This window comes from Microcebus murinus, chromosome 14 (genome assembly GCF_040939455.1).
Source record: "Microcebus murinus isolate Inina chromosome 14, M.murinus_Inina_mat1.0, whole genome shotgun sequence".
Taxonomy (NCBI): domain Eukaryota; kingdom Metazoa; phylum Chordata; class Mammalia; order Primates; family Cheirogaleidae; genus Microcebus; species Microcebus murinus.
Genome location: NC_134117.1, coordinates 27,634,670 through 27,656,682, shown reverse-complemented (window position 1 = coordinate 27,656,682; position 22,013 = coordinate 27,634,670). Strand labels below are relative to the sequence as shown.

The window sequence follows — 22,013 nt, the reverse complement described above, 5'->3', positions numbered from 1 at the left end:
AATAATTGGGAAGCAGACAGTCAGCTGATAGCTGATTAGAGAAATGTAGTGGGGCTGCCATGAATATTATATGTGCCCTGTGCACCCTAGTCCCCAGCTCAGTGGGAGTGAAAAGGGGTAGAATTAGTGCGCTAGGAAGTATACATAAGCACAGCTGGTCTTGTCTTTGTAGCAGTCATAACCTTTATTGGCATTAGGGTGTCAGACCTGTAAGATCATCTCTTAAGTATGTCTCAGTGGAGAAAAGCTCAAGAATCATGTCAAGAAGACCATTGGATTTTATGCCACCTGAGCAAGAGCATATCACAGCCACATTCAAGCAGGGATGGTGCTCTTTTCTGGGTTCTATCCTTAACTAAATTGAATGTTCTTCTGCTTTCTCCATAGTCTTCTGTCTCATTCTACTAGACCTGTCTACATATTTCTGTAGAGATGAGTGGCTTGTTTGACCGATGTTCTTTCCATTGCAAAAATTTATGCAATGAAAAATTCATTCCAGGTACTTGGTTGAGACTTGGAATTTAGGCCAGTCCTGAGATGCATGGTGATCCTGAGAGAGATTGGATTGCCTGCCAGGTAAATGGCACATATGTTTTCCTTGGCAGGGGCTAGGGTCCATATTACCTCAGCAGTCTTTCTGAGGCCTACTCTCGGTGCTCTGCAGGAAGGCCCTCTCTGGCCACTTCTGTGAAACTTGCCTCTTCTCAAGCACTCAATAACTGGTGGTGGTGGCTCATCAGGCAATCAGGGGATGCCTGAGGCCTAAGCTTCCAGGGGAGTCAGAAGCATCCATGTGTGCAATAGGGTAAAGGTGAGGACACTGAAGAATGGACTCTTAGCAGAGTGTAAGAGGTGAGTTCTAAATGAAGACAGATGAAGCAAGGAACAGAATTCACCAGCTTCTCTGCCACTTGTGACTTTGACACAAATTATGTTGCTTTGAGCTCCTAGCACAGAGCTAACCCCACCTACTGTGTATTTTGGTCCTCTGTCTTCTACTCCTCCAAGACATCTGCAAGCACCACTTAGATGGGGGACAGGGCCGTAGTCCATCCTTGAGGAACTGAGAGCTCCTGAACCCAGGAACACTGCAGCAAGATCCAGGAAAGACTGGGTCTCCTTATGGAAGAGGAGCTCAGCTGAACAAAGCCTGGAAGCCATGCTCCATAGGCCACAGGCCCTTGGGGGACAGGCCCAGAGCCATTCTGCAGGAGCAATACCATCTGGATTGGTGATCTTGCCATCAAAAGGCTTCCTGAGCAGGTTCTTGGTGCCCCTTGGCACTGGCCCCTTTTCCTCTGAGTTAGGGCTCTGTGAAGGGCATGGCTCCAATAAGCTGAGGTATCTGGTGTGTGGACAGCAGCTAGGAGTGTGCAGTGACGGCTTTAGATGAGGTTGTTCCTGAGACGCTGTTCCTGCTCCAGGGAGTGCTCTGCATCGGCTGGGTATGAATCTCCTGTGGGCCAAAGGAAAACAGGTAAGTAGCAACCCTGCCACAGTCTCATCCTCCCGGACAACTTCAACATAGATCCATTCTGCCCAGTTTGTCCTTCACATCAGGTCAGCCATGCGCAGACACCAGCCATTCTATAGAAATAGGTCCTGGACACACCCCAGGTGTGTGGCTTCAGAGCCATCAGGATATGTAGGGTTTTGAGTGGAGAGTTGTGCTGGTTATTCTCCTTTGCCCCCTCCCCAGATTCATTCTCTGTCTTTGATTTTCTCTGTGCCCTGCTAAACTGACCCCTAGGGATTACATCACTGTGGCTCTCTTGTCCTCTGTTTTCGGGTTGAGTTAGGTCAATCAATGGGAAGCAACTGTATGAGGTTAGAGGGTGAAAAGAGAGAGGTCAGGTACTTCTCCCCCTGCTTAGGTGCTTTGGCCCTGCAGTTCTGGCAGTGACAGTCTGACTCCAGCTCCAGCCAGGTTTACCCTCCTCCATGACTCCAGCTTCCACCTGGCTCCAGCACAGCCCTTGCCCCTTCAAGCCTAAAGCAGGTGATAGCTTTCCACTCCTGTTTATCCCTGGATGCTTCAACATCCTTAGCTCCTTAGTCCTATGCACACCTCTATAAACAGTCCTTTCATTAAATAATTTCAGACTCTCACCCAAGTGTGTCTTCTGTTTTCTGCAAAAATACTGATGGGTCTCTAATCATCTGCAAGAGGACCTACAGAACAGTATTATTTTTCTTTCCCTCCTCACTGCCGGGATCTCTTGCAGCTTGATCCTAGCATTATGGAAGATCTGCTCTCTCCATGTGTGCAGCCTCAGATTCCAGTTCCTGATTCTTCTCATACATATCTGTGTCTCATTTAATGGCAGCGAAATCTACTCAGTCACACAGATTCAAAACCTCAGACTATTCTTCCTCTTTTCATTCTGTCTTCCATCGTTGCCAGTTATTTTTTGGAAACGTAAATGATCTTTTGTTTCCTTGACTGAATTTATCAGTAGTTCCTAGAAGCCCACAAAATAAAGTCCATTCTTATAACCCTCCCTGCAAGAACTTTAGTACTTAGTAGATTTGAAGTACACAGCCCCATTTTACAAAAGAGAAACTCAGGTTGAGCTTTCCTCACTGCCCTCCAGCTAGAAAGTGGTGGGATTGGGTTTGGGACCCAGTGAAACCTACCGAAGCCCAGTCTTATGCTCTTTGTCCTGCTCCTCCCTTCTTTGACTTCTGCCCCTCCTTTGAAACCCAGCTCAAATATCACTTCCTCAAAAATCTGTTCTAGCCCCAGCTTGTTACTTTCTCTGTGTGTTTGCTCAGTATTTAGTTCATACCTGTCTTGGGTACTCAGTAGTGTTGGAGTTATCTATTTGCATGTGTGCATACCCTACTTGACCCTGAGCTCCCGTATCTTACATTTGTGTTCCCAGCACAGTGTTCAACACAGTAAGCCTCAATGTTTGTTGACTCAATGAACAACTCTACCCCACTCACCCCACATATGCAAGTATGGGTGTGAATGCCATAGTAAATACAGGCATTTTTTACACTTGAAGGTAGAGAGATTCTTTTCTGACAAGTAGAATAGCCACATCCTTACTCTGCCCCCACTGTATCATGCCTCTTCCTTTGATGCTACCAATCCCGTTAGTGTCCCTGTTCTCCATTGTCCCTTCTTGCAAGCAGTGACCACAGCTGGAGATAGCAACACAGAGCAAGGAGACTTCTACTTTTGCCTGTGAGATACTCAGCTTAGAATGGAGGCAGCTGAGAAAGACTATATGAAACAGAAGGAAAAATAACAGACTGGAAAAGAAAAATCCTGACATGGCTTGAGGTGACAGGAAAAATTCTAGGACAGATTGGAAACTAAGTTTACAATTGGACAGCCTTACATGCAAACAGGGATGTAGAAGTAGTTATTGGGGAGGCTGATGGTCTGACCAATACTAGAAATCTACCTGTGAAGCTGTCAAAGGAAATTCATCTCTGATCCATCCTGGTCTTTTACAGGTGCAAGTCACACACCTGGGAGACAGTACTCCAGCTCCTAGAGCTCATACAAGGCTGCTCCCACAGTGGCTCAGTTACCTGTGTGGCAGTTGTGTAGCCAGACCCGGTGCCCATCATACTTGCAGCGGCAACGCATCATGTTGTTGGAGAAATCTGACTCTGCCACCTCATACTTGGGGTTCACCACCACCTGGAATGAGACAAGGGAGACTGCTGAAAATGGTGATCTGGTTTCTGAGTCAGCTGACAGTGGCTGTAACACTCACTCCCTTACATTTCATGTAGCATTACAAAGTGTTTCTGTTCATGTCTTCAGTCCTTACTGTCACCCCAGGAGGTAGGCATTAATGTCCCCATTTTATGGACGGGGACTGAGAAGTCATAACTAAGGAGTTGTGACTTCCCCCAATGTGTTCTTTCCCCAACGGCACAGCTCCTTCAAGTGATAGGCCTGTTGGGGATATTATGTATGAAACTTTTTTCCCTTATTTGACTTCAGGGAACATTGTGGAACATCTGGAGAAAATGGGACTCTGGGGAGAGTCCCCCAGCCTCCTTACCTGGAAGAAATAGTCCCCAGGGCCCACATCTGTGATATCCACCCACTGGCAATCAATGTCATGCCGGTAGGTGTCCCAGCAGCCTACAGTCACTCCCTGTTCCCCAAAGTTGGCACACGCGTAGCGCCGCTGCAGTCCTGTAAGGAAGGGTACATTTACTGAGGCACTGAGTAGGTACTCAGGACCAAGCACTCTGCTAGATTTTTCACAAACTTTACCATTTAATCCTGACACCAACTTTGCCAGTTTAGTGCAATTATGCCCAGTTGATGGATTAAAGACCTGAGATTCAGTTAAATAACTTCCTTGTATACCAGAGACAGAATTCCTGCTATGAATTGAGCACCCTAGCACACCATATCTGTGAAAAAAGATTTTTACTTCAGATGCTCTAGCAGAAACTCTTGTTGGCCTAGAAAATGTGGTTGGAAGATTCCAGCTCCACTGTGCTAATTTATTTGTCCATCTATCCATCCAACACTCTAAGGACCCAGTGTTTTTTTATTTTTATTTTCTTTTTGAGACAGAATCTCACTCTGTTGCCCAGGCTAGAGTGCCGTGGCATCAGCCTACCTCACAGCAACCTCAAACTCCTGGGCTCAAGCAATCCTCCCGCCTCAGCCTCCCGAGTAGCTGGAACTATAGGCATGCACCACCATGCCCGGCTGATTTTTTCTATATATATTTTTTAGTTGGCCAATTCATTTCTTTCTATTTTTAGTAGAGACGGCGTCTCACTCTTGCATAGGCTGGTTTCAAACTCCTGACCTTGAGCGATCCTCCTGCCTCGGCCTCCCAGAGTGCTAGGATTACAGGCGTGAGCCACTGTGCCCAGCCTGGACCCAGTGTTTATGAGCCATTCCTAAGGGATAGGGACTGTGGCTGTGCAGATAGGAATGAGGCAGTCCCTGCCCTCAGGTTGCTTAGCACAGGTGAGACAGATCTGCAACGACAATCCAAGGTAGAAAGTGCTAAGCATGTTAAAAGGGGTACAAAGTGTGTTGGGAATTCAAAGCAAGTAAAAACCTTCTGCCTAAGATTTCAGAAGGTCAGAAATCGATCTTTTCGAGTTGTCTTGAGTGCTAAATTTCCAAGCCAGGGTCTCCAGGTGCCTGGGGCTATTGCACAAGGCAGAGGGAGCCTGGTCTCAGGATATGCTGGTAGACGCTGATAGGAAACTGCGCACCTGTGGGGCAATTTGTGTCCTCTAAACAGAAGCTGGCCTTGTGGCCCTCAGCCACCTTGGAGCCATTGAGAGTGAGCAGGTCGTAGTGGGTGAAGACCTCAATGCTGTGGTAGTGCCTGCAGAGGAGAGAGAGCTGTCAGGCCGCAGCAACAGTGGAGGGTCCTCTGTGTAGGAGTTGGCAGGGAGGACTGAGGTACTGGGCCCCGTCATTACCCTGAAAGGAAAGTTATAATAGCAGGGCAGTGCCCTTCTCCCTCCCAAACCCGAGATTAGTGTGACCCACAGCCTACTTTGTCAGCACCCCTGCTAGGCAGCAAGGCACAGCTTTCCCCATCGCCTAGGGTCCTCACCCAGGTATGGAGAGCTAAAAGCCCTGCCCTGGTAGCCTCCAGGAGGCTGGGTGGAAGGTGGAAGGAAGGGCACCTGGTTCAGGGACCAGCCTGGGAGCTGAGCTGCTGGGGAGGGAGCTTAGTCTCCTCCCTGTCAGCCTGGGACCAAAGTGCTACCACTGTTCCCAATCCAGTTATAATGACAGCTCTGTTCTTGCTACAGGGAAAGATGCTTATTATCTCAGGCAAGGCCAAGTCCCAAAGTTGTTGCCCATTCCTCTCAGTCTTCCCCACCCACTGCTATGTCCTGAAGGAACAAAAAATACATTCTGTCCTTTTCACAGGCATTGTCTCTCCCTCTCTCTGGTCTGGGAGCTCCTGATAGGAAAGAATGTTCATTGTCCTCTTTTTAGTACTGATCTGTTCATGCTGTTCTTTGGGGTCTTGCCTTGCTTCAGGAACAGGTGAGCTGTTTCTGCACAGCCAGCATCCCGGATGGCATGTCTATTTTGGGCCTCCAGGTTTCTGGGAGTCCCCACTTTACCTGGCTTCTGAAGACAGACCTGTCTATGGTCCCACAAAGGAAAATGGTCTGATACCATTCTGACAGAGACCAGCTCTGGTGGTAATTCCTTCTCTGTGGGACACTGCTGTGGTAAATACCCACGAGCACCATCCACACAGGACATCAGGGAAAGGAAGGGAGATGGAGAGGGCAGGTGGGCACTGCTGGATACCAGTGTTGCTCCTGCTCACACGGAAGTAAGGCAAGGCGGCCAGGAAGGCAGGCTTATCCAGGGCACACACCCAGGAAAGTTTGCCTGAGGCCAGGGAGGGGCCAGAGTGTTTGGTCCCTAGAACCTGCTTTTTGTTCCTAACCCTGTAGAGGCATGGCTAGCACTAACCTGTGGCACTGGTGCCAAATCCAGCTGTGGCGTCCAGTCTTTGGCCGAAAGTCGGCCCGGCCCAGGTTGTAGATCTGTGTGGAGAAGCGCAGTAGGCGCCGGTGCCCGTAGGGCCAGTCCATGCGGTCAGCAGACTGGGAGAGGCAGTTCTCCTCGTGGGCACAGTACAGCAGGCTGAGCGGCCGGTCCTCCAAGTAGGCTGTCTCCTGCACCAGCCGGGCGTTCATCACCAGGTCGGGAGCACCTGGGTGGGCAGAGGGCAGGTGGTGGTGGGAAGGCAGCCAGCCTTGCTCTCCGGCGTGGAGGACAGGCTCGCCCCAGACTGAGCCCTCCAGAAGGATCCCACAAAAGAAGGCGTTTTAAGAGTTAATTACATCTCCTAACTCTTAAAACACATAATAACAATAAAAGGAACAATCTATCACCCTAACTTGGGAGACAGCTGCAGTGTCATGGTTAAGCTTGCTGGCTTTGGGGCCAGGCCACCTGGGTTTATTCTTGGCTTAGTTTCTGACTGTATCATTTACTAGCTCTGTGACTGCTTAACCCTTTTGTCTCTCCTTTTCATCTATGAGATGGAGATAATAATAGTGATATTAATGTGATAATGCCTGTATCATGCTTAGACCATTGGCCCACAGTAAACGAGCAGTCGATGTAAGCTAGTATTTCTTTTGTAAAATGCTTTTAAGCCTGTAAAGTCCCTTTATGTAGCTTAGCTCATATAATCCTCCCAAAAAGCTCTGCTGATACCTAACTTGGATACTTTTCCTGTACTAGCACTGAAAATGCTCCAGAAATTCCTGCGGTATATATTGGAGAGAGCCAGGGTCTGACCACTGACAAACCCTGGAGGGTTTCTGGGAGAAAGAAGGAGTGTTTAGAGAGAGTGAGAAGAGAGTAAAGGAAAGAAAGAAGTGCGGATGTCAGAAAGGAGAACTAGGCATGGCTACAGAGGCTGCAGGTTGGCTCTCTGCCGAGCTGTTGTGAAGCATCAAAAGCGTCTAAGAAGAGAACTGCCGCTGTAGGCAGAACGAGTGGGCACGAGGTTCCCAGGGAGGGCAGTCAAGTGGGAGCAGGCTCCCAAGGTGCAGGGAGGCCTTGGTGCTGGGGAGGCCCACTCTGATGCCCTGTCACCCTGCGGGGCAGTGTGATGGATGGGCCCAGTGTTCTCCCCAGGGTACGCTGGACAGAAAGGAAGCCAAGAGCTCACTGACAAAGGTTAAGGATCTCTTGGCATTGAAGTTTGGCTGGGAAGAAAGGTCAAGTGTCCACTTGGATTGGTGCCCACCTCCAGCCTTTGGACTGGATATAGTTATCTTGGCACAGGCCTGGTTGGCAGATGTCAAAGATGCTGCTGCCCTGGGTTTGTGGCGCAGACCAATGCCACAAATAGTCTTGTCCCAGAGCCCTTTGGGCAAATCCCAAAGCTCAGGAAGAGAACACACAGCTGGGCCTTAGGCCTCGGTGTGCTTCACATTTGTATATCCTCCACAGCAGCTTTCCAACTTCTTACAACAAACCACAGTAAGAAATGTATTTTATGTTGTAACCCAGTACACGCATACATAGTTCCAAGAAAAAAAATGTCATCCTTGCTAAATGTAATGCACTCTGATGTTTTCTATTCTCTTTCATTTTTTAAAACTGTTGGTCATAACCCCAAAGTTGAAAAACACCTGTTCTATATCCTGTGCTTTCACCTGGTTTTCGGTCTCGCAATAACTCCATAAGGTCAGCAGGGCAGGGTTTGTATCCTGATGTGACTGGTGCTTTGGCCACACACAGCTGGGAAATGGCAAAGCTGGTGCTTCCACTCCCCACCCCTGCCCGCCGTGGAGCTGGCACCTGCACGTAGGACACTCCCTGAGGGGGAGTGCAGCCCACCTGTCTCCCCGCCCCGTGAGCCCTCTGGTTACTCACTGTCCGAGCACGAGACTCCGGCCGAGAAGCGCCCGGTGCCGTGGGAGCAGTGCACCGGCCCGTGCCTCTGGCACTGCTGCAGGGCCAGCTCTGTGCCCGAGCAGCGCACCCCGCTCATCACCACTTCTCCAGCCCCCGGCGTCCCCTGCCAGTACCAGGTGTCCTAAGAAAACAGTGTCACCCAGTCAGGGCAGCGTGGTGCCTTTGGAATCATCTCTTCTGACTTCCATCTGAGGCTTGGACCCCGTCATACCCTTTCCAGGTTGTGCCCAGCCTGGGCCTGAACCAGTCTTGGGTGACGAGCCCTAGAGCAGTCTATGCCATGTTCGGACTCTTGTTATATTTGAAATTTCTCCCATGTAATGATGCAAAAATCGACTACCTATGGCTTTTACGCCTGGCCCTGCACGCATCTCTCTCCCAGATGGCAGCCCTTCACCATTTGGAAAGGGTGGTCCTGCTCCCTTCTCCCCAACCCAGGGGGTGCTCCCGTGTCCCCCACTGTTCCTCACACAGCTGTGCTCAGACTTGAGCCCAGCTCTCCAGGTGAGGTCTGCCCAGGCACGTGCAACAGCCAGTGTGGTGTGTTTGCACAGCTTTCTCCATTGCAACCGCACCCGAAGTCTCGATTCTATTATTGTTTTTGATATCTTTCAAATCTATCCACTTATCCCTCCCTGGACTGCCACTAGCCTGGTCCAATCCTGCATCATTTCTCACCTGGGCTACTATGACAGCCTCCTGAGACTGCATTCATGTTAGTCTCCTCCCCAACTGTTTTCCAAACAGCAAAGGCAGAAATCTTTTTAGAATCTGGATTACAAACTTCGAATGGCCTCGCCCCTGCCTCCTCTTCCACCCTCACACTTTCCAGGGCTTTCCTCTTCAGAGCCACACTCCAACCCATGGCCCCTGATTTCCTCAACTAATCAAGCTTTCTCTGGCCACAGGGCCTTTGCATAAGTTATTTATATCCTGCCCCACCTTGTCTAGCTAACTTCTGTTCATCTCTCCTGCAGACACAGCTGTGTACCTGGTTGTGTGAACATTCTATTAATGGCCACCTCCTTCACTCGACTGTACGTTCTGTGAGGCAGGGACAGTGTCTTCTGGTTTACCACACTGTCTCCAGCACGCAGCATCACATCGGCCCATAGTTTCACTCAATAACGACTCGTTGAATGAATAAAAGGGCAGCAGCTTTAGCACAGGAAGTTCTGGGCCTCTCAGTCTGGGAGGCTGAGAGGCTGTAGGGAAGGAGCGAGACAGGGACCTACCTTGATGGCGTGGTTGGCAAAGCCCAGGCCGAGCTGTCGGCAGGCCACCATGGCTTCGGTGAGCCCCCAGTGGTCACTGCACACGCTCCCCCAGCGTTGGACCCCGTTCACCTCCACCTGCACCTCCACCACGCCCTCCTCAGGGCTGCGCCCCCCGGCCAAGCGCACCTGCAAGGTCAGAGGCATGTGAGCGATGGGGCAGCCTTGGGAGGAAGAGCCCAGGGCTGCTCACTGTGTGGCCCTAGACAAGACGCTCCCCGTCTCTGTTGGTCTCTGTAAAGAGAGACAGTTCACCAGGACCAGCAACTTGCCCACAGCCCACGGTCCACGTTCACACTTATGCTTGGACCCGAGCAGCCCACGCTGCCTCTCCTGGGCGACTCCCCGGTGCCAGCAGCCCTGTGGCCCTCCTCCCTGGGCACCTCACGGGCCCTGAGCGGGTGTGGGAGAGCACGCCCGCCTGCGGAGTCCCCGTGGCCTTCTGCTCTGAGGGCTTGTGGGCCAGGCCAGGTGAGACTCGGGGAGAAAAGGGCTTTCCAGGCTGGCTCCACGGGAAGGTGGTCTAGGATCTGGGCAGAAGCCTTTGTGCCTCTCATGAACCCTGCCCCACTGGCTCCCTGTGCTGTCCTGGGGCTTCCCAAGGGCTTCCCAGTCCCCCAGCCTGAGGCCATGCTCAGACCCGAGCTCACCTGATTCTGGAAGCCCATGTCAGGGACGTTGCACCTAACGGCAGCGTCATTCTCATGTTGGCACCCATTCTGGGACCCTTTCAGGGTGACGCAGTCACTGAGGGTCCGCTCATGTCCCCTGCAGCGCACCTCGCTCAGGTGGATGGGCCCCAGCCCTAGGGGGGGCAGGTGCTGTGTGAGGCTCCATCTCTGTCACCCCACACGTGTGGCTTCCCCTCCACAGAGGGGGAGAACTTTCTGCCCTGGGCCCCGACAGCCCAGGGCCAGCAAGAGATGGACCAGCAGCCTATCCAGACCCGCCACCGCCCCCACCCCAGGCCTCCTCACTCACCTTGGCCCAGCTGGGCCCCAAAGAGGGCCTCCCGAGCAGAGCCAAAGCCAAGCTGCCGACACACGACACTGGCGGAGATGAGGTTCCACCTGTGGTCACAGATCGTGCCCCACTGGCGGTTCATGAGCACTTCCACCCGGCCCTCGCCCACCTGGGCCCCGGAGCGCAGGCGCACCTTGGGCTCCTGTGGGAGAAAACCTGCTTCAGGGCAGGCTGGGGCGGTGGCAGCCAGTCCCTACGGCAGGGCCACCTCAAGCTCCACTCCGGCTGCGGTGGCCAGAGCTGATGTCCAGGAGTTCCGGTCCTGCCTCTGACTTCTCAGAGCAACCACCTTGAATAAGCCATTTTCCTGACCTCCACCTCTTCCATGACAAATCCCCACCACAGTATCTTCACGGAGCCCGTCCCAGTGCGTGCTGAGGTGTCCGGAACACCTCACTCGCACCTGCTCGTCCGCTTGTTCTAACAAAGGGCCAGACTCAGGTTCTCAGCCCTCCACGGGGTGTAGTTAGGAGTTAATTACTGTTTTTATGGTCACTTTCCACTCAAGGCTGGTGATGTCAGCTTTCCATTTATGGTAGGGATAGAAATGATCCCTTTTAAATAAATTCCAAGGTTCTCCCATACTGTGGTTCACACTTCCCCCTCCAAGTCTGGTTCCTCTCTCCTCTCTTGCCTGTGCTAGAGCCACCCCCCCACTGGGTGGGGCCTTTGGAGGGGGACGGTGCCCCTTGGGGCTCACCTCTGCCCAGGGCTCCTTGCGTCGTGGCTTCACCTTTGGTGAGCGGAAGCGAGGCCCTGCCACACAGCTGACCACAGCGTGCATGCCACCCGGGCAGGCCGGATGCAGCTTGGCCTGTGCGGGAGCCACCTGCACCTGGCACTTGGCCATGTGGGGCTCTGTCCCCAGGCAGTTGACACGGTGGATCCAGAAGGAGTTCTTATTTGTCAGGCTCTTCAGCCTGGAGGACAAGGGAGACTGAGGGTGGAGGAGGGGTTGAGGGAAGAGCTTTGGGGCTAAGGGAAGCCAGAGAGGAGGGGAGGGAAGGGGAGGAGGGGAGGGGAGGGGAGGAGGGAGGGGAGGGGAGGGGAGGAGACCCTTCAGGCCACACCTCCTTTCTTCTTCCCCCCAGGGTGCCCCTTCTCACCTATACTTGGGGTCCTTCATCTTCAGGTTCCAGACTTTCCTGTTGGGAAAATGGATGGGAGGTGAAGGGCGCCAGAAGTCCCAACTGGTGCCACTCTGCTCTTCATAGTTGTCCTCAGTTTTGCATAGGACTTCACAGTTTGTAAACTTGTAATCTTATTTTAGTGCTGAGCTTCCCAGCATCCCTGATAGGGTAGCCACCTCACAAAGAGTAACTTTACAAGGCAGGCGAGCAAGGCCCCTCGGCCAGTCCTAACGTGGGGTCTCTCTGTGCGGGGCTGCCCCCAGGACAGGCAGCTCGGTCCAGATGAAGGGGAGCCTTTAGGGGCTTCCCCAAGAGCCGGGACCTGGGGGAAGGTCCTCTGGGGACAGGTGGAAGGTGCAGGCCTTGCTGGTGGCAGCTGTGCACCCAGAGGCCCCCAGACTGTCATCAGGGCTGCCCTCCTCGCGGGTGTGGGGGAGTCAGCGAGGCCCAGATGTGCAATCACCGGCAGCAGGGAGTCAGGGCCCACATCCCCGCTATGCCCCAGAGTGGAGCCACGCGGCCAGCCACCACCCGTCTTTCTTCAGAACAGGGTCATCTAAGTCAGAGACACAAGGACAGAGCAAAGAGGACTCCCAGCCCCTTACGTGGGGCGTGACGGAAACTGACTGAGCGGACGAGGCAGCCGACTCAGGCGTACCGTGGGAGATTCTCCCTGATGAGACGTGGCCAGTCTGCGCTGGCAGGCAGCACCGTGTCCGCCTTTGCGGGCTGATGCAATCTGCTGCGACAGTCTGCTCACATTCTCGCAGAGCCCACCCGCCCCACGCCTTGCCAACACACAACCCAGTCACAGCCCGGCTCGGGTCAGAGCTGGGGAGTCTGCGGCCGCAGAGCCGGGATAATTCACAGGGGACTGGAGGATCCAGGCCCTGCCCAAGGGCCCACAGCCGGCTGCCAGCTGAGCTGAGACCAGGACTTCGTCCACGCTGTGCTTGCGTCACTCAAAGTATCTTCAGGAAAGTCTGCTTTTTAAATCAGGGAAACACCTTCACATGCAGTGGTTTTCATCATGGGGGCACGTACTGTAGCCTATTCTTTTTCTGTGATGGGTAAGTACGAGGTTTATTTTTGTGACTGTTTCTAGATATTTCCTGGGATCTTGAAGTTCGTCCTCACTCACGTTCCTCTGCATCACTCTGAGGGATCCATAACCCAGGAATCTAGGCACATTCCTCAGTTGGGCTTGTTTCTCTTCCGATCCCAACACCTGCTGCACGTCCTGCCACAGACGCCACTGCTGCTAGTCAGTCCCTCCCGTCCCCACTGAACTCTGTAAGGGCCCACGTGCCACACGCACGCATGTGTGCACACTCATCCCCTCACACATCTCACACGTACACGCTCGTGCACACCCCTATACATCACGCACACGCATACATCATACGAACGTGTGTGTACACTCACGCGCCCCCTCCCCTCACGCATCTCACATGAGCACACACATGTACACATGCACACCCTTACATATCACACACATGCACACACACACATCATGTGCACATCTTGTGCACATGTGCACACACACGCACAGCCACCACCCCGCGATCCCGCCTCCCGCAGGCCCTCGGCCCCGCGCCTCCTACCTATAGTAGTGGCTGTTGACAGGCAGCTCACTGGGAAAGCCCAGCATCCCGCACACCACCCTGCTGTTGTTCATGGTCCAGCCCTGGTCACACACCTGCCGCCAGTGGCCCTCGTACTTCACCTCCACAGCGCCCTCGGTCACTGGGCTACGCCGCCTGGCGCTGGCAAGGATGGGCTTGAGCCGCACCTCCTCCAGCCGCCGGCCCTGCGGGCGCACAGTCACCCGTGGGCCCTGGGTTCCTGCCCCCCTGCAGAGCCCACTGCAGAGCTTCCCGCGGGAAAGCAGGGCCCGGAGCTCCTACAGACTGTCCCACCCAGCGCCCCATTGGGCGGGCCGGGAGCTGAGGCCCCGAGACAAGGAGCCATTTGTCAGAACTACGTGGCAAGGGCAAGGCAGCACCTCGTGTGTCTAGGCCCTTTCCCTCAGCTCCTCAAATTTGTCAGCTGGAGAGAACTAGGCAGCTCTGTCCTTCCCTGGGATCAGGATGGAGCCCTTGGAGTTTGGGAGGCTTCTGCCGCGCATGGAGGGGCCTTTTCATGCCGCCAGGGGAGAGCTGAGATGGGTGCAGACTAGTTGCACCAGCAGGATCCTTTGGCCTCTGAGACCCCCACCCTAGCCCTGGGGTTACTCAGACCCATACAGAGACCCCCATCATGGCCTGCTGTGATCAGAGGGCCAGGGCCAGCTGTCCTCAGGCTGAGGCTGCCACACAGCAGAGGTAGGAGCCAGAGCCCTGCCCTGCCTGCTCCTGTTGTTCAGCTTGGGCTGTTTTTAGCTCGGGTTGTTTGTGCTGGGAAGAGGCAGCAATTGTGGCCAGGCCTTGCGGGTGAAGCAGCCCCCTGCCCCCCACTGCATCCCTATGGGAGCAGCTTCTGCGATTCCCAGCAGGCCCAGCCTGGTGCTCTGGCCTCCGCCGTGTCGGGCTGCGGCCCTCTCTCCACGCACCTGCTCGGGCCACACACAGGGGGCAGGGCCCCCAGGATGCTGCTTAGTGCAAGCTCTGCTCCTGGTCCCCTCCCTTCTCCAGGGCCTGGACAGCCTTCTCACCTGGGGCCCAAGGGCATTGGAGACCTTCTCAGAAAGGCCACGCTGGCGCTGGGGGTGGCACACAACACCTACGTCTTCTGAGTGGCTGCAGTCGCTGACACCCCAGCCATTAGACCCACACTGGTCCAGGGAGCTCTCCGTGCCCGCACAGTGCACATTGTCCAGCCAGATGGGCCCTGTGGGGAGGGGACGGTGGTGCTCAAGGGTGCACAGAGAGGCAGGTCACCTGCCTCCTGGATAGGACCCCACACTCGTCAAGCCTCCCCTTCCAAACCCTGGTGGAGAGTGAGGAGGGGGGAGGGGGGGCTGGTCCTCCTGGGGTCTCAGTACCCACAGCCCTGCCTTCCGCCTCTTCTGAGCAGCAGGGCTTGTAGAGTCTGTGTTCAGAAAGTGCCATGTAGGTGTAGTAATCAGGCCTACCTGTCGGCCCATTCATTCATCCAACAACATTTGCTAAGCACCCACTGTGTGTCCATCACTGTGTTCAAGGAACTTAGAGTTCAGTGGTGGTGATGGGCTCCTCACAAGAGAGAATGCGCGAGGAGGGGAGCAGGCCCGTTGGTGGCTGGGGCACTCAGGAAATGCGTCATGGAGGAGGTCACGTGAGCTGGGGATTGAAGGACGGCTGGGCGTCTGATGTGTTCTGTCGCAGCCCCAGTGAGCCAGGCTCCCGAGAGGACCCTGCTACCATCCCCTGGCCATCCTGCCGGGCGACACCAGTCACTCACCCTCCCCTTGGCCATACTTGGCACTGTGGGCCCAGGTCAAGGCAGCTTCGAAGCCCAGCTGGCGGCAGGCCACTGTGGCCTCCTGGAGAGCGAAGTCATCGTCACACACGGTGCCCCACTGGCCCTGGTGCAGCACCTCCAGGCGGCCCTCCTCTGGCCTGCTCCCGGAGCCCACCAGCCGGAGCCTCGTGGAGGCCGGAGACTGTGGCCTGCTGGGAGGGGCCTGGCCCAGCAGCAGCAGGAACAGGGAGAGCGTGGCTGGCGGGGACCACATCTCGGTGACCTCAAGGGCAGTGGGGGCCACGGTACCTGGGCAATGAGTAAACGTGACAGTGATCACCATCTCTTCAGCAGTTTGGCCGCTGCTGCCACGAGAAAGGATGGCAGGGGCCCTCTGCGTGCACGCGTGTGCGTGGTGGCATTGACCGAGTCTGGGCGCTCAGGTTAGCCAGTTTGGTTCAAATCCGCCATTTATCGGCCTTGGGCCCTTGAGGAGGTTGAAGGTTAACCTTCCTGAGTCTCAGTCTGCTCATGTGTGACATGGGGGTGACAGTCCCGTCTCACAGCGTGGATGTGCTGTTAAACACAGCGCTGCGCAGGAAGCGCTCAGCACTGGCCCGGCATGGGTAAGCGCTCAACTCGCAGTAGCTCAACTCACAGTAGCTCAACTCACAGTAGCTCAACTCACAGTAGCTCTGCCTGACACAGCCTTACATGCAGGTCACAGGCAGCCCAGGGCGCCCTCAGGCCACGAATATCTACCCCAGGGGCTCTGCTGTTCCCACGCCCTATTCCAATGTGTAAGATGCCACCTTCACCAAAGAAGGCACAGGAGGCCGCCGCAGAAAGGGTCAGCAGAGGGGAGCCAAGTCCCCCGCCACCTGCTGCGTGGCTTGGGCAAGGCTCGTAAGCTCTCTGGGCCCCAATGCTCTGTTTCCAACGTGAGGAGGGTGACCCCAGCACCATGTTGCATCTCCTCCAGCTTGGATAGCCTACGATATCCTCGAGCCATCGTTCTGGGTCCCCCAGGGGTGTGATTCCTGCAGTGACTTGACAAACATTTTTGGAATACTCGCTTCAGGCCGATAGGCCAGGTGCTTGGACGTAGAAACTAAGACATCGAATACTCTCCCTACCCTCATGAGGCTCAGTGAGGAAGAATTAGGGAGGGCTTTCAAAGAAGGGACACTTAACCTGCGCCTCGTTGGATGAGTAAGAGTTCTTCTAGGCAGGAAAAAGGGCATTCCAGGAAGAGAATAGGATGGGTGAAGGAAAGAGGGAAGGAGGTGTTTGTGCAAGAGCAGAAAGCACCCTTCTCTTAACAGCATTGGGGCTTGGAAGGGAGAGAGGCGGAGGGACAGGCTGGGCCAGTGATCAGGGCCTTGTGCACCATGCAGAGGGCTTGCCCTTCGTCCTGTAGGAAGTGAGGGGCCACGGGGGGGTTTCAGGCAGTGGACATACATCAGAGAGAGCCCCTGTCTCCAGGAGGCTGCATCGGATGCCCTTTGGGACCTTAGAGGGTATAAGGTTGGGGGCTGGTCCTCTCCCCCTCACATATTAGTGGGCTTGGTCCTGGGACCAGTGGGTGGAGAAGGGCATAGAGGAGACAGTCACCGCTGGTTTGAGGCACTGCAGACCTCTGGAGCCACCGATGCTGAAGCTCCTCCACCCCCAGGTGCCGCTGCCAATGGAGCTCCGAGGCTCACCTGGAATACTGGATGGAGAAGGCTGGGTCCCTGGCTCCCTGCCCAGTGTCTGAGTCTTAGGAGAGCCCATTCTAATGAGACCTGCCACTGCCGTGGCCATGGCTGCTCCTGGGCAATCACGTAGCTCATCAGCCTGAGTAGGGAGGGTGTCACGGCCCCTGGCACTCCATCCCTGTGGCTGGTATCTGGCGGAGAGGCACTCCTTTTCCTCCCAGCAGGAGGGATGGAGTGGGGTCTGAGCAGTGCACTAGATGGGCAGTGGGAATGAAGTGCCATGGGAGTGTGGACTTTGTGCCATGTCCCCAGTGCCCAGCACAGTGTCCGGCATGTAGGCAGCACTCATAAATATCTGTGGTTGCATGGATGGGAGGGAGGTGGCATAGCACAGTGCTTATGAGCACAGACTGGGGACTCAGATCACCTGGGTTCAATCCCACCTCCACCAATTAGTTTCCAGGTAACCTTGGCCAGCTGATATATTAATAGTTCCTCACTGCCTCAGTGCCTCTCTCTGTAAAATGGGGATAATAATAGCACCTACTGCATAGAATTTTTGTGAAGATTCAGTGAATGAATAGATATTAAACTCTTAGAAGAGCAAGCCCTTAGTAACAATTACCTATTACTAACAGCTATCGTAATAGCCACTAGAGAGCCATCGGTCTAGATTAGTCCCACCCCGTCTTTGTACAAAGGTGGTGATGGAGGCCACATCCCATCTCAACTCCAAGTCCCTGGTACCCTTCCGTGCAACGTGCTCCGATTCACCCTCGTCCCCTCCACCCACACTCCTGAGCCGGGGTTCTCCTCTCTGCACTCCCTGAGGCTGCGCAGGTGCCTCCCCCATTCTCACTCCCGCAGTCTTCCCACTCTGACCCCGCTGTGCTTTCCTTCCAGTCTCAAACACTGTCTTCTGCATGCCACTCCTCACTCAGGGCCCCGTGGGGGCTCCCAGCTGGCTGTCACCATGAGCAGAGTGCTCTCCGCTCCTTCCAATGTCTCCATGCCCTTCTCTGACAGCTGGGGACTGAGCCAAACCAGCCCCTGTGGGTAGGAACACTTGCCAGATGACAAGAGAGTGCGGGAAAGATTACAACCCAGTGGTCACATTGGGTCTGGGCTGAGTGATGACCACACCTCCTCTACGGTCCCCAAGAGTCAGGATGATTCTAACTCTGCCACCAAACTGTCGTGTGTCTGGAGGCAGGTGTTTTCCTTTCTTCGAGTCTCAGCTGCAACACCTGTAAAATGAGGGGTGGCAGGAGAGGTCTCCTACATGACATGCTCTGATAGGGCCTGGTGGCTGGGCGGGGCTGCTGCTCGGCTTGTGGCTGAAGTCCCCACAACACTGAAGGGGTCTTGGTAGAGGCTGTGGGCTCTCCCAGGCCAGCCATTCCTGCCTTGTCAAGGCATCAACCTGAGCGCAGGGTGGGCTTCTGCTGCAGCCCCTCGGTCTGGGCCAGGGCAGCTCCCTTCCAGGGAAGCTGCGGGGAGGCAGATGGGAGTAGGCGGAACTGAGACAGGTGCAGGGAGAGCAGGGAGAGCTCCTCTCTCTTCCCAGCTGTCCTGCCTACCTTGGGGCCTTCTACAGCTCTGGCTCACACCAGACTTGCCTTCTCTCCGGTCCCGAAACTTACCTTCATCTCCCCGTCCCCAAGCCTCTGCTCTCACTGTCCCGTCTCCCAGATAGTTAAACCACACGCCCTTCAACACCAGCTTGAATGCTACTCCCCCATGGAACCCTCCCAGTTTCCCGCCTGCCTGGCACTTGTGAGTTTGCTTCCTGACTACGCAAGTTCCCGCGTGTCTGTTCCCTCAGCCCAGCGCACAGAGGGGGCCCGGAGGAGCATCCCTCAGAGGAGGAAGCAGCCTCGACAAGTGGCCGTTCTTCACCCAGGTGAAGGAGAAAGGTGAGGGGAAGGAAGGTGGAGGAGAACGGGGACAGAGGGAGGGGAGGATGACAATAATACATCACAAATATTTATTGACTACTTATCTCCACTTTACAGATGAGAGGATGAGGCCTAGGGAAGTCAAGTCACTTGCCCAGCCAGGATTCAAACCCAGGCAGCCTGGCTGAGAGCCCGGCTCTCGAAACCACAAGGGAGATGGATGTCAGAAGAGGAAGTTCCTCTGAAATTCCACACTGCTGCTGGTTTCCTTATGACCCGGGCCATGGTGTGAGGGCACTGGGCTGGGTGCCCACACTGAGTGCCACCAAGTGACAGATCCAAGACCCTGCCAGCTTGAGGCAGAAAGGTACCTGCTCCAGGTGCTGCCAGGGGATGCTGGCACCTGGCCTGACCTGGCCCAGGTAGGGAGGGCTGGAAGAGGGCAAATGCCCAAGGGCACTCAGGAGAGGGCCATCTGGGGTGCTGTCTTGAGGGACACCAACTTTGGGATCACTCACAGCCCTTTCTCTGTAGCGCTGGGGGTGGGGCTTCTCTTCCCAGCAGCCACCTGTGATCACTGATTCTGTGGCCCTGTAGCAGTGCCAGCAAATGGGCCCTGAGCTCTACCTGTCCAGGCTAGGAAAGGTGGGGGCTGAAGCCCTCTGCTCCCCATCCCTTCTGCTTCCTGTTTGCTCTCACCCCCCAGCATTCAGCCCTGGTCTTGTTAGTTGGAGAGCCCAGATCTGCCCTGGCCCTTTGTCCCCCAAGTCACCACAGTGACATCTGAACACACCTTACCCCTTCCCCTGCCTCCTGGGATGGAAGGCAGGGAAACAGTACACACTCGCAGCGTGCTCACAAACAAGACACGCAGACACCGCGCGCCAGGGCACAGCACCCCACCCGGAGCGGGCCCTGGGCCAAGCTTCCCAGCCGGGTCACTTGTCCAGTTGGAAGCAGGCTGGTGAGCGAGTAGCGACTAGCGGGCCGGGCTGACCATCCATGGGACCTCACCCCTCCCAGTCCCCAGCCTCCAGGAACCCTCAGAGGCCTGCAAGGCGCAGAGGCAGAAGGACAGACAGCACAGCAAGAGACAGACCCGGGCCAGCGCGGCGGGCGGGGGCTCACCAGCTGGAGCGCGGACCGTCGCAGGGCTGGGCGGGCGCGGGCTAGCGGCGCGAACCGGCCTGCGAGGCGCCCGGGGCCCTTTTATCCGCCTGCCGCCCGCGGCCCCCCAGCCCCCAGCGGCGCGGAGGAGGCCCCGCAGGCCCCGCCCTCGGGCCTGCCCTCGCTCGGCGCCCGGTCGGGACGCAGGCCAGGGGGCGGGGGCGGGAAGTCCCTGGCGGGAACGGCGGGGGCGGGGGGCCGCCGTCTGCGCTGGGACACGGGCCGCGGGCGCACGCGGCAGCGGGAGCGACCGGGCGGATCCCCGCTCCTGGGAGAGGGCGGCGGCCCCGCCGGCGGCGTTTGGAGGGAGTGCCGCGGCGGCCTCGCCAGTCCCTCTGGGCGCAGTTCCCTCTTTCGCCAAGCCGGTGGTGATGGCCACCCCAAGCCCCCTGCAGCGAGGCCGGCAGGTGCCAGTGCCAGAGCGCAGCGCGCTTCCCACGGTAGCGCCTCGCTGTCGAAGGTCGGAATCCCCTAAGCTAGGACACTTGGGACAGGGTAGACGCCCTTTGTTTGGGGAGGGGGCCAGAGGAGGTCCGGGTAGAGTAACAGGCAAGCCTCGCCATTGCCCTGGTCCCGGTGGTGTGGAGTTCTGTGCGGCCCCTTGTGCAGCTGGGGACACTGAGCCTCTGGGGACACGACTGCCCCTCTGCCCCCGTAACAAGCAGTAATGGGAGAACTGAAATCCTCCATGACACGCCCTTGCAGAGTTGAATGAGGCTGTCCCAGCCCTGTCAGGCTCATGCGGGGAGAGTGTGAGTGAGGGGCTGAGAGGGGAGGCCCATCAGCTGAACTGAGCACTCAGGTGTCTGAATCCCAGCCCAAGGCCCCGTTTCCTTCCCACAGTCCTGGGCCCACCCCTGCCTCAGTGACCCCATCTGTACCGTGGGCGGGGGTGCCAGCCTCCCAGCTTCCTCCCTAGGCCCAGACCAGACCAACCTGGTTCCCCTCTTGCCCCCACCTTGCCTGACTGTCCTTCCAAAGGCTCATTCATCCAGCAAGACTTTATTGATTTTCTCCTACGTGCCAGACAGGGTGCTGCAGTGCTAGACGCTGGGAGGGGTCTTCCCAGTCTAGTGGGGGAGGCAGATGTGCAAACAAGCGCTGCCCCAGGCAGAGGTGATAGGGCTACGATGGCAAGGAGGAGACCTTTTGGATTCCTGGGTGACTGCCAGGTCACACTCACCCTGCTGCCAGGGACCTGCTGTCCACTCCTGGCAGCCCACGTCCGAGATACCCCCCCAGTGCCCCTGCCCCACCCCAGCTGGGCCCAATGCATTCCCTGTGATGAATCAATAGGAAGGAATGCTCCCAGCCTCGGGTCAGTGGTGGTGGCAGCAGCCCAGCTCCTCCCAGGGACAAGGAGGCAGCTGTGGGCTGGGGTGCCAGGTATGCCTAAGCCCCCTCCCAGTGCCCAGCCACCTCTCATGCTGAGCCAGGAGCAACACAGAGGGCTCCGAAATGTGAGCTCTGCCTGCTGCCTGTCACCGCCGGGCCTGGCCACCCAGAACTAAAAATACCCTGCAGCCCAGGGGCTGGCACTGGCAGCACCCAGGGAATGAATGGATGTTGCCCGGAAGTCTTTAGCTCGCCAGACTGTGGGCAGAGGCAGAGGCTTGGGGAGAAGAGGAGGTGGGGCCCCTCCTTGGGAAGTGAGGGCTGTGGTCCCAGCCCCAGTCCATGACATACCAGTGGTGGATTTCTCAGTTGAGTTGCCATCTCCTTATCCTTAAATACAGTTGCTGTGGGGTCAAGTGGGACAGTCGGTTTCATCTCGATCAGCTTTGGTTCCATTGAGCCTGCCCTCGTCCTCCTTCGTGCCTGGCTGTACTCACACAGCCTCTGCCCGGTGCCCGTGACCCTCTGCCACACTCTTCTTACACGGGTCTGTGTCCAGCTCGACTGCAGGGCCCCAAGGCCTTCTAATTTATCTCCAAACCCAGAATCTATCACAAGGCTTGGCACATAGCAAGTGCTCAGTACGTGCTTGTGGATTGAATCAGTGGGCCTAGCGTGCGCCAGCGGCATTT

The 22,013-nt window shown here is 56.0% G+C and overlaps 1 protein-coding gene across 1 annotated transcript; it reads right to left on the bottom strand.

Moving 5' to 3' along the window:
* Positions 1-503: 503 nt before the first annotated feature.
* Positions 504-20,092, bottom strand: LOXL4 (lysyl oxidase like 4). Its single transcript, XM_012768030.2, has 15 exons — positions 19,948-20,092; positions 15,222-15,530; positions 14,494-14,669; positions 13,445-13,650; positions 11,817-11,855; positions 11,411-11,630; positions 10,669-10,852; positions 10,338-10,492; positions 9,649-9,816; positions 8,372-8,534; positions 6,449-6,692; positions 5,215-5,330; positions 4,029-4,165; positions 3,547-3,658; positions 504-1,456 (listed from the first exon to the last, which is right to left on the bottom strand). Exons 2-15 carry the CDS (start codon positions 15,493-15,495, stop codon positions 1,386-1,388), a joined length of 2,265 nt encoding a protein of 754 aa, XP_012623484.1. The 5' UTR covers positions 15,496-15,530; positions 19,948-20,092; the 3' UTR covers positions 504-1,385.
* Between the last annotated feature and the right edge of the window lie 1,921 nt (positions 20,093-22,013).